Genomic DNA, 12,625 nt, shown 5'->3' on the forward strand with positions numbered 1-12,625 from the left:
GTGTGTGTGTGTGTGTTATCTACTAGTGTTTCAGTTTCTTATGTACTTTGTTTAGATAATGAGGTTTTTCCTGCCCTTCTTTTTGTACAGAAAAGGGTTCATCTAATATTGTTTATACTATTTCATAACATTCTTTAACTTATGCCTCCTTTTCCAAAGTATTTTCATTTAATTGCACAAGTGTTGAAATCCTTCTAATTTGCTTGTTTTCATTTGTTTTGTTCATCCTTTTGCCTTAGAATTCTATGTTGCCAGTTCTTTGTTATTTTCAAGTATCTAATCAAGAGGAGTTGTCCTTTATTTACCCTCTTTTAAACCAGGAATTTGTTCCATGCTAAGAACAAGACAAGTCAAATATCGTTTATTAAGCACTGGAGTATCAAGGGCAGCAATAAGTCTTGCTGATACAAAAGAAGGCAAAAAAACCCAAAAAACAAAACAAAAGCCCTTCTTCTCAAACTGCTCACAGTCTAATGGGGGAGATGACTGTAGACAAGTTATATATGGAATAAATCAGAGACAGTCTGAGAACACATATGATAGTTTGTAAGTTGTTTTGATTTTCTAGCAGATGGCTAGCTAACAAATATAGCAGCATTAAGAAATACAGAGTGTTCCTTGCCAATATCACAAATGCAATTTAGCACTACTACAAGGACCAGAATTTAATAATATCTCCAAATACCAAGCAAATTGTGTATGTTCTATCTCCTGGGGTATTCCTTGGCGTGTACACAAATACATAGACCTTCATTTTCTAAGACCTAGCTTCACTGCCTTTCCACTTTGAACAATTTACACTTCCAGAATTATATAAGTAAACACATTTCAGTCATGCCAGCTAACCAAATGACAGGCAGCATGGAGTCCAGAAGACCTGCCTTCAAATCCTACTTTAGGCACATACAAGATATGTAATGATGGGGAAGTCACTTGACCATAATAGCCTCTCTGTAAGACTTTCAGTTACAGACAATTTGCTGATCTGAATTGGTGGAGAAAGTATCCACACCAGGAATTCATCTACCTATGAAATTGCATAGGTCTGGAACAGAAATTAAATAAAAGAACCCAGCCAAATAGAATCACAGCCATTAATAAAGAATTATTCATTTTATGTGATCATAGCAATGCAAGTATACCTCTCCTCATTCAATAGATATGTCCATATATTCAACATTAATGTCACATATCTGAATGTGCTCTTGAGAGAAACATACCTATTTGCAAGGCCCTGTGACCATTTTGTGGAGGCTACAAGTAAGGATAAATCAGTATCAGCCTACTTATAGTTTGCAATCTGTTCTACAATCTATTAATTAAGGGAAGGTATATCTAAGTCAAATAATCTAGTAACAAACTAATGGAAGTTCCTATTTAAAGAAACTTTCATCATAAAAGCAGCATGGCTTCTAGCAGCTATAGCACCATACTTGGAGTATGGAGACCAGAGTTCAAATCCTGATTAATCAGTTAACAATGAAAATTCTCATGGGCAACTCATAGAACTTGTCAGGGCTTCATTTTTCTCATCTCTAAAATGGGAATAATCATAATTACACTACCTACCTCACAGGGTTGTTGCGAGGAAAATATTTTGCAAACCATAAAATGTTCTATGTATTATGTAGATTCATCTTTGTAAAGGAAAAAAATATTTCATAATAGTAATAATTAACCTCTTGAATGTTGGTATAAAAGTTTTCCTAAAAGTTAAGCATGTCTGACAAACAATGCTACATTACTATTTTGCCCTTGATTTGCTATTTAACTTATCTTGCTTTCCTTAAAAATTGAACCATTGTCAACTTTATGCATTATTTTTAACTGAGCTGCCTTTTCTCTTGATCCTAACAAATTTAACTTTAAACTCTCCTATTATTGTAAACTTTCTTATTATTTGTACTCTCCTGAATATTGTAATACTCATTATTATTACAATGTATCAATATATACTAACTACATGATATATCAGAAAATAATATCATAGAGGTAATACAAATTCCTAAAGTCATATAGGAATTAATAACAGTCCATACTACCAATCTTTTTATTGGTCCAAACAAATTACTTTGAAATAGAAAAATGTAAAATAATGCTTGTTTACTTAATTGAATTCTATCCCCAAAGACTGTGAGACAGCTTTTCTTGTCAAACATGCTTTATAGCATTGGCTTTATCACTGAAATATTCATTTTTTTCTTTTTGAGCTGATACGAAAGATGTGTCAGGAAGTAGTTGTGCTTCTCTTTACTGGCAGATCCATTCCCAAGATTCGAGCCTGTTTTGTTTTTATTCTTTTCATCTTTATATCATCTTGACTGAATATCCCTAAATTCTTGCACTGTGGTTTTGTCATTGTGACACAGTTTCATTTGTGTTTTAATTTGATGCATGTTCCCAATAATCAAAGGAGAATACAACAAGCTTTGGCCAATCATCTTTCGCAGGTGACGCTACTTAGCATTTCATGGAAGTCTGGCATGATTTATAATGGGGGTTTAACAACATTGCAATGTAACTACCTCACTATAATTGATCTTGTCTTGTCACTGACTTTAATTTAGTACATTGTTATCTAGTAAGCCAGAAAGTAAATGTGTTGTCTATCTTAATGATACTAAAAACTGTGATATTCTTTGGCAGTCCATGAATTTATCAGCCATGGTTTAGATGAAAGGGGTTACTTTCTTCCTATAAATGGAATAAAAATAATGATATGTGATATGCCATTCAGACTTCATTTTAAAAATATTCAAATTGACCTGACTTATTGGAACTTTATTTTAGAAGGTATTCTTTCACAGAATACCTTCAATGAATTTAGATAGGTAAGAAGTACTACAGTTCATTGGGAAAATATCTAAAAATACAAAGGGAAATGCTAAAACATTAAATAGAAGATTTAAACAAATAGTCAATTCATCATTTTATTTACATAAGATCCTGTTTGGATGATTGCCCTCCCTCCACCACCCCTATGAACTGCATTAATAGGGTATTCTGGAACAAATTGTGTTGGGGAAAAGCAATAGAAATCTTATAGAAATTGTGTTGCAGAGTGAAGCCAATTATATTCCCTGTGGGGTGTGATATATGTAAAATCATCTTATTTGTCTTTTAATGGTATGGTATTTCTTTTTTTTAATTAATTTTTCCATTTACTATGACTGCCTCCTACTTCCCCACCAATTGAGCAATTTTTTAAATGAAAAATGCAACCCTTGTGTTCAAAAATGCATAGGCCAGCAAAACAAAATTCCCACATTGGCCATGTCAAAAAATGTATGTCATCCTATTAATTCTGAAAATACAAACTCACACTCCTTGAACTATTTGTAATTATTTTGAAGTGTGAAAATTAGAATTTTTAATAGGTGATGTCTTAACATTTTTTTCCACAGGCAACTAAATTTACCGCTAGAACTTGTTCAAAAGAAGATGGGAGAAGAGAATATCCCTTCCCCCTCCCCCATACTTGTTTCTTAATAACCTAGCTTTATAATGATTGTTCATGGTTCTTAATAAGATATTAAACCAATTTATATTGTATTTTAGTTCTGCAAATATTTTTTCCATTTTCCTTAAGTTACCAACTGTTGGATATTTAATACCCATTGATGAAGGATTACCCCCTGTCAATTACTATATTTATTTCCTTAATGGCTCATTAATTAAAATTGCGCTGGATAATATTGGACTTCTTGATTTCAATTATGACAGTTTCTTTTTTTTATTTTTTTTCAAACCCCTGTTTTTATGTGTGTATTTTTTTCCTCTGCCTAGACCTGGTTAACCATTTCTGTGAACAGGTCCTCAATTTTTTACTTTGTCCCTACTTTCCTGTCGTAGCCCCATCTTCCCCTGGTGTCGACTCCGTACCCTTACAGCGCACAGGCAGTCAGCACGGCACACAGAATGCAGCATCGACCTTCCAGAGGGCCAGTTACGCTGCAGGCCCAGCCTCCAATTACGCAGACCCCTACCGACAGCTGCAGTATTGTCCTTCTGTCGAGTCACCATACAGCAAATCTGGGCCTGCCATACCACCCGAAGGGACTTTGGCTAGGTCACCTTCCATTGATAGCATTCAGAAAGATCCCAGGTGGGTGAAAACTTAATTTTTTCCTACATTTGATAACAAAAAAAAAGGTTTCTGACTTTTATCTATATTATTACTTTTTACTTGTGTCTTAAGAGTATTGATTTAGTTTGAGTTCTATGGCTCTATGTTTAGGTTATAGTCAAGTGTGTTTAGAATTTGTCTTCGGAATCTACTGTCCTTCTAAATAAAACTTAAAAGAAAAACTAATTTTATGCTCAGAATTTCTAAATATGCATTCCTTTTCAGCTACTGATAAGAAATAGAACAACTCTGCTCAATGCAATGGGAGGAGATACTGGTTGGTTGCATCTGAGGACCTGGAGTCACGTGTTTGATTTTTACTTTAATTGATTAGTAATATCTCCCTTCCCCCTTTTTTAAGTGGATGCCTCTTTGGTCCTCAATGAGTTTCCTATCAAGCTATAAATTCCTGATGAATTATAGTAGCACAGTGAAAGCCAAGGAAATTCTAGTTACTTTCATACCTTTCCATCAGAAAGTAAACTTTGAGGATTAAATTGTTTCTGAGCTTGCAAAAATCATGAAAGATATTTATTAAAGAAATTGTTAATAGGTGCTTCTTTCCTCCACCCCCACCCTCCCCCATAGTAGCATAGGAATCACTAATAGGAATCGCTAAAAGAATCACTTCTGAAGTTGAAATTGTTTTGTTGTATAGTTAAACAATATTTTATTCATATTCACTTGATTTATGCAGATAGAGCTGCCATAAATATATGTCTCCATCTGTGAATACTACAGTTATGTCATATTTCCAGTATCTTTATGGAAAGGCATGTGGCTTGAGTATATAAGAGTATACTTAAAATTCATCCCAAAGAAATTTAACTGGTAGAGCTTAAGAGTGCAGATGTACTGTGATGTGGGTTTTGCATATATTTCACACAGAAAGAAATCATATCCAATGGCATGCAAATGTTAAGATAGGTAATTTTATGGAATGCTTTGAGATAGCTACTTGAGCACCATTCATACCCACTTTGAAGAAACCATATTAAATTGAGTGTTCAATATTGCCTCTTATTTATCCAAATAAATGCTATTTATCATGAATAATATAAGAGCAATTATTAATGCAATACAAGGAGTCCTGATCCTTCAATTTCTCAGTTACAGTATTTGCTGCCATACACGTAGCCCTCAGCTATGTTAAAAATACTTTTGTAATTCTGGCACTAACAGATAAAAAAAATCTTTTGTAAAAGACATGCTTTAATCTTGTTTTTAATGTCTTATTTTGATTACCTGCAAAAAAAAAATAGTTAAATTGACAGAACCAGAACTGTGACTTTCATTGATATAGGGAAGTCCCCTTGAAGAAACAACCTCTACCAGTGCAGAGAATCACTTTCTCTGTAAGTCATAGTCATTTCATAGTAGGCAGAAAAGGATAAAGAAGCAAAATGAATCAGAATTATCAAGAAACATCATGGACTACAGTAGTTAGAGATGCCAATAATCATTTTAGAATAAAATGTGTAAAGAATGATTGTTACATATTTTTTAAAAAGGAAAAAATGTTTCATCTTAAATGAATGGATTTTTAAAAATTTCACATCAGATATTGTTTAAAAGAAACCAAATTTCTGAAAAATGTATTTCTACAGTATTGTCAGATCACATTTGGAGTGTTATATTCAGTTGTACATGCTATGTTTTAGGGTAACCTGAGGTTCAAGTCACTGTCCCTTTGTGGACATTAGTAAGATGGAGAGTATCTAGTGGAGAAGGATAACTAGGATATTGAAAAGCTTAGAGTGGTGGTGTTGAGGGGGAGGTGATCATGGGACCATTGATCAATTGATGTCCTTCAAGTCCACTTGATGGAATATAATTCTGTCCAAGAGTCCATCCAATATAAATCAATATTTGTAACTGAGAAATTGAAGAATCGGGATTCCTTGTATTGGGTTAATAATTGCTATTATATTATTCGTGATAATAGTTTTTGTTTTGAATAAATAACAGAGGTAAGGTGATGTTGAACACTAAATAGCAACCAGGAAAGCAGCTTGATCTTCAGTTTACACTAAAATGTAAAGAGACAAAAAGAGTATTAAGGTCTTAAAGTATGAAGAAGTCATTATACTATGTTACTTTTGATTTGATTCATTCCGCCATATCTAATAGAATCATAAGGCAGCCAGCATAAAAGTGTGCTCTATATTTATGGGGCTGATGTTTTGTAGCTATTGTTCTTAGGATACTATCTTGGTAAATGCCTTTGCTTTTTGTGTTTTCTGGCTAAAGGTAAACACATCAGGAGGAACTTATAGGCTTTGTAGTACTAGGAGTGGAGACCCATGGAGTATCTTGAATCAAGAGTAGGAGAGTCAAAGATGATTCTAAGGTTTTGAATCTAGGTGATTTAGGAGAAAATTATGTTCCTTCCATTTCAGGTTAGCATCTAAAGAGCTGGGTATTATACACTGTTCTACACTGTATTTAACAAATGCTTCAAATAAAAATAAAAGTTAATTCATATATTAGAGTGTTTGTAGGGTGAGTTGTATATGAGAGTGTTTAAGTCAAGATATGACATCTTTACTGCAAGAGTATGATTTAATGAAAGAACTGGAAATAAATTCTGAGGTTCTTAAGGCTGAGGTATCCTAGTGTGCTGTAGATTTTACTTTTTTTTTCCTACATAAAGACAAAAGTTGTCACTTCAAAGTTCCTTTAAATAATTTCATGCATGAGTTTTGCAGTAATAGCAATTGTCTTATTTTTAATCCTTTTTGGTTAATCCTCTTTTTTGGATGTTGTTAATTCCTGATACACACTTCTGAAAAGTAATTTATCAAATGTCAACAAGGGAAAATTATTTCACTTACTGCAATTGTGATTTGCTTGTTTCCCTTGAAGTAGAATTGGTGTGTTGAAACTAGTATCTAGCACAAAGGAAAATATGTACATAATATTTTTTTTAATTTAAATTTGACCAGGGTGGACAGAATCAGTACCTGCATTTTATCATAACCATTTCATAGAAAAATTATACAGTATGTAATTTTGTTCTCTTGGAAGGACTATCTATTCTAATTAATATTGTAAGGAATTATATCATATATAATGGCATTCTTATATAACTCTTCTAGATTTAGTTTATGTTATAGAAGGCTCTCACCAATTTCTAGGAAATAATGAAAACCCTGTAATTTACTCTGTAGTTTATTATAAGCATGTATTTTGTATATGAGTTAGACGCTAAGAAAATTAACTACTAAAAAAGTGACAGATAATGAAGGGAAGACTTTTTAAAAACATCTGAGATTATCTTCTACATATTAACTTTCTCTATATATAATAAGTGCATATTTATTTGCATATTCTCTCCCCAAGTAGAATGTGAGCTCTTGGGCGCAGGGACTATTTTTGACATTTTTTTTTTTTGGTATCTCCAGACTTTTGCATATTGCCTGACATTTAATAATTACTTAATAAGTGCTTCTTAAATGACTCATTGATAATCTCAGAGGGACCTCATTTTAAAGTGGCTTTTATGTTACTTTATTTGAGACAAATTGACAGGCAAAAAAGCAAAATCAGTTTTTTGCCTAGAATTTTCCCTTAGAGGTCAGTTGTATGCCTGAGAATTTATCCATTAAATTGACTTTGCTTACCTTTGGAGAATTCAAAGAAATAATTTTCTAAGTGTTCCAGGTAGTTAGTCTCAGGAGGGAAAATCTCTGAAGAATCTGAAGTTCCTAATAAATTCCTTGGGCTGTCTAGGTAACTCATCCCACATTTATTTTCCCTTGGGAATATTCTTTAAATCCCTTCATCTCACTATGTGTTTGTGTACAGAAGATCTTGCTGTGTTGTGATGAACTACCTCCATAGGAGAGATCTTTTTCACCACCCAAAATTATAATGGCTATTGAATGTGAAGTAACAAACTTCACTTTCACTCTGCCAACTTGGCCACAGAATACAGTAGCCATGAAAAAGTAGTTCAGGTTCACCCCCATTGTATGCAGAAGGTACATTCCTAAATCTATTCCCACTGGCATCATTTCAGACTGTTATTTACCTTAGAGGTTGATTGACCTTCATTCAGCACTGAATGCTACTACTTTAACTAAAAGTGTTTCACAAGGAGTTTAATTTTGAAGAAATAAAGATGAGCATCACTAAGGCTCATGGAAAGCTGTGTGTTGGTTGTGAGCAGGCTGAAACATGGAACCGACCAGGAATTTTGATGAATAGGTGTAAAGGGTGTCACTGAAGAATTGTATGACAGAAAAAAGACAACAAGCCTGTCATATAGCAAGAATGAAGCATGACAAATGGACACCCAGAGTGCTCCAGTGATACCTTAACAATAGGTGGAACCCCATGGAGGACTTGTAGGAAAATATGAAGCAGAGTCATCCAGGATAGACGGGGAAAGATGGAATTCAGGCTTTTTCTTTAGAGGGAACTTACCAACTGATGAGAACACAGATCCATTTGAGTAGTGACTATTCATGTTTCAAGTAAGGAGTGAAACTAGGTTGCTGATAGTTCTTAGCACTGTGCTAGGCACAGAGCATATAATGAGTAAATAATTATTTGAGAGAAGCAGATTGGCTTGGTAGATAATGCGATAAACTTGGAGCTAGGAAGACCTGGGTTTGAATCTTGTCTCAGCTACCTACTAGCTATATGACCCAAAGCAAGGCATTTAGCCTGTCTTACCCTTGGTTTCCTCAACTGTGAAAATGAGCACCAATTGCACTTATCTCACAAGCTACTTGTTTTTTAATTAACTAATTTTTAGTTTTCAACATTCATTTTTAGAAGATTTTGAGTTCTAAATTGTCCCCCTCTTTCCCCTCTTCCCTCCCCAAGATGGCATGCAATCTGATATAGGCTGTACATGAACAATCATATTAAACATATTTCCACATTAGTCATGTTGTAAAAGAAGAATCAGACAGAGTAAAAGGGAAAAACCATGAGAAAGAAAAAACAAAAAAAAACAAAAAAAAGAAAAAATATTATGCTTTGATTTGCATTCAGACACCATAGTTCTTGCTCTGGATATGGATAGTACTTTCCATCATTAATCTTTTCACAAGCCACTTGTGAGGATAAAGTGGAAAAAAAAAAGTTCTGTTAAAGCACCTTGCAAAACTTAAAGCTCCATATAAATGTGAGCTATTTAATTATCATAATTTGATGAAAACAACTATTTAAATGCATCACAGTAGTTTACTGTCTAAAGGATTTCTACTAATTAAAATGAACAAAAAAAATCATTTGGAATGCTAATTCCAAGTTATCCAGTGTTAATTCTAGCAGACTGGGTTGTTTTGAGTTTTCCACACTTCTTGCCCATCTTACTCTCTGAACCAGATCCTTTATTAGTAATATGATTTCCAAGAGCTGTAGGTTAAGCATGATTCATTAATCAATTGTTTCCCTGCAGAAATAACTGACAGTATAACAGAAATCAAACTCGCCAGTATAATGTAAGCCACAGAATACTTTGTAGAGAAGTCAGCACTGAGTATCCTCATTCTTCAAATTTCCCTCTTGTGCATTCGCTCACCCCAACGTTGTCTTTTATATTGTTATTATCAGCTATATTTTAGAAAACTATGTTTTTTCAGCTTTAAAAAAATCTCAGTTGCTATGTTATGAAAACAATATTTACATATGAAAATTAGAGAAGCGCATTTAAAAAAATCAGTTGCTACAAGGATGCTATGGAATCTTGAGATATGCATTTCTTAGCATAGGTTATTTTCCTATTCTTACCCCTACTTTAATATGCATTAACATATAGACATTTTCCAAGTAGCTGTAATGGTGCTGAGCAACCACATGGAATAGTGGGAAAAGTCCTGAACTGAATATGAGAAGACTTGTCCCTACTTTCGTTAGGTTTTATTCCTGTCTTCGAAACTAATTAGCTGTTCCCTTGGTCTTGTCCTTTCACTTTTCTGGACTTCTTTGTGTTCACTTATAAAAATAAAGTGAAGGCACCTTTCATTTCTGTCTTACTATTATGCTTGTGCTAGTTCTTTATTCAGTCTTCTTTTCTCCTAGCCTTTCATTTTGTTTTTTAAAAACTCAATAATTTATTCCACTATATCCAAAAGAACTTAATTTCTTTTTATCTTCCTAGTACATAAGTATTTCATTCTTGAAGCACTTTATGTATCTATTCACCAAAACAAATAAAATCATTGGGATAAAGGGGGAAGAACATTCTTGTGTTGTATAATTTCATTTTAATACTTGTAAGCATCTTAACCTTGGTTGTTCAATTTGTTCATACCAGAAAGAGCAATTACATTGTTAGTTTTCTTGTTGTAAGTTGTCTACATTTCCTTCTCTTAATTTTCAGCATTTGATTAATGAGGACTAGTGAGCATTTAAACACTTGCTGTAGCATAGAATCTGGTGGTGTTTGACGGCCAGTTTGTTACTAGTTAAAATTTCATTCTATTTTCTGTGAATGCCTCACAGACATTGGAATTCATTAATTGAACAAAAATGAGCATTTTTACAATAATGAATGTGCATTATTAAATCAAATTACATTGCTCATGATCTTCTGTTAACCTGACAAATCAGGGAACTCAAGATATTTATATTCTGAAGATGAAGCTTAGTACAAGGTGTGACTTGATAGTTTAGCTTTTTCAAAATAATGCTGACATTTATATGACTAAGTTCACATATGCTTTACATATATTATCTGATCCTCTCAATACCCTTTGAGATAGGTGCTGTCATTAAGCCCCAACTGATAATTGAGGAAACTGAGTTTCAAACAAATTAGTCTACTTGTCCATAGTTACACAGTTACAAAATTTGTAGTTATCCTGTTAGAAGCAGAATTTGAACACAAGTCTTTCTGATTTCAAGCCCTCAACAATCCAATAAACATTTATTAAGTATCTACAAAGTATCAGATACTGTGCTCAGCACTGGGAATATAATTAATAAAAAGAAATACACTACCTGCCCTCATCAATCTAAAGTAGGAGACACACAAAAGGAGGCAGGAAAGTGAGGGGGGTGGATAGAAATAGGACAACAAGGGATATTCCGTGTGGGAATATGTTGTTCCATGGACTGAAACCAAGAAGGGCAGCAAATGCAAAGTGGAATGATCTGAGAGTGTAGTTTATGCCCTCTGCAAAGGAAGGCATTCTGGCCATCCTCCAAACCTCCAACCAAAGAGGAGAGGAGGAGTCTGAGGAAGGCAGTCAATCAAGGCTTCAGTGAGCTGCTTGGTGGTGAGTTTAGAAGTAGGAGCTTATCCTGGGAGGGGGCACCTCATTCCAGGCAGTTGAAACCATGAAGAGACAGCCAAATTGCCTGTCAAAAGATTCTATAGGAGAATATTTTTTAAACTTCATGATAATAATAACCATAACAGCTGACACATTGCGCATTTGCAAAATGTTTTATATACATTATCTCATTCAGTAATCCTTCCTGTTCTAAATGGTTTGGCATAGAATAAAGATAGCATTTGGAGTCTAGACTAGGTAAAAATTCTTGTATTCTTTTCCAGGGTCTTTTTGAGGAAGTTTCTTTTCCCTGGTCATTTCAAGGCTATTGTTTGTGAAACTAGGACCCTAAAAGTTCCATTAAAATCAATTTAGTTCCAAATTCCTTGAGGTAGTACAGTAACTAAATACCTTTAAACATTGCCTAAGACAGAATTCCTGAGGAAGCCTTTACTTTTTTGTCAAGGAAATCTTTTATTCATTTTGGGAGCATGTAATGTAAATAACTGACTTGCGATTTCACAGCTATAGGGAACTTCCAGGTGAGGAAAGCCCCTTTACCAATGTTGATCAGTAACTGATCTACAACTTATAGTAATAGAATTATTCAGGACACTGGGAACTTAAATGACTTAACTCTCATGGTCAAATAGCCATTATAGTCCAGAAGCAGGATTTAGACTGACATTGAGAAGCTGGTGATTCTCTACAGCAGAGAAGAGCAAGTAAACAGGCTGGGGAAGAGCTTTTGAGTTTGTGGAATATGAGGACTGATTGAAAGAAAGGGGAATGTTTCTTTGGAGAAAAGAAGGCTTGGGTAGCTGTTTTCAAATATCTGAATGGCTATCATGGGGGAAAACTTTTTCTTAGACTTGTTGCATTTGGCCCCTAGTTGGTACAGTGGTTAAAGTGCTGGGCCTGGAGTCAGGAAGATTATCTTCATGAGTTCAAATCTGGCCTCAGTCACATATTAGCTGTGTGACCCTGGGCATCTCACTTCACCCTATTTGCCTCAATTTTCTCATTTGCCTCAGTTCCTTCATCTGTAAAATGAGCTGGAGAAAGAAATGTCAAACCACTGCAGAAAACCCCAAATAGGGGCAGCTAGGTGGTACAGTGGATAGAGCACCAGCCCTGAAGTCAGGAGGACCTGAGTTCAAATCCAGCCTCAGACCAAACACTTGACACTTACTAGCTGTGTGACCCTGGGCAAGTCACTTAACCCCAACTGCCTAAACAAAAAAGCAAAAAAAGAAAGCCCCAAATG

The 12,625-nt window shown here is 34.4% G+C and overlaps 1 protein-coding gene across 1 annotated transcript in view; it reads left to right on the top strand.

Moving 5' to 3' along the window:
- The window catches only part of CTNND2 (catenin delta 2), a 912,708-nt gene that overhangs the window by 484,040 nt on the left and 416,043 nt on the right, over positions 1-12,625 (top strand). The window contains exon 8 of the mRNA XM_027869022.1: positions 3,853-4,105. Within this exon, the coding sequence (XP_027724823.1) occupies positions 3,853-4,105 (253 nt within the window). The remainder of the gene's footprint in view (positions 1-3,852; positions 4,106-12,625) is intronic.

The sequence above is a fragment of the Vombatus ursinus genome, unplaced genomic scaffold (genome assembly GCF_900497805.2).
Source record: "Vombatus ursinus unplaced genomic scaffold, bare-nosed wombat genome assembly UNPS02014791.1, whole genome shotgun sequence".
NCBI classification, from domain to species: Eukaryota; Metazoa; Chordata; class Mammalia; order Diprotodontia; family Vombatidae; genus Vombatus; species Vombatus ursinus.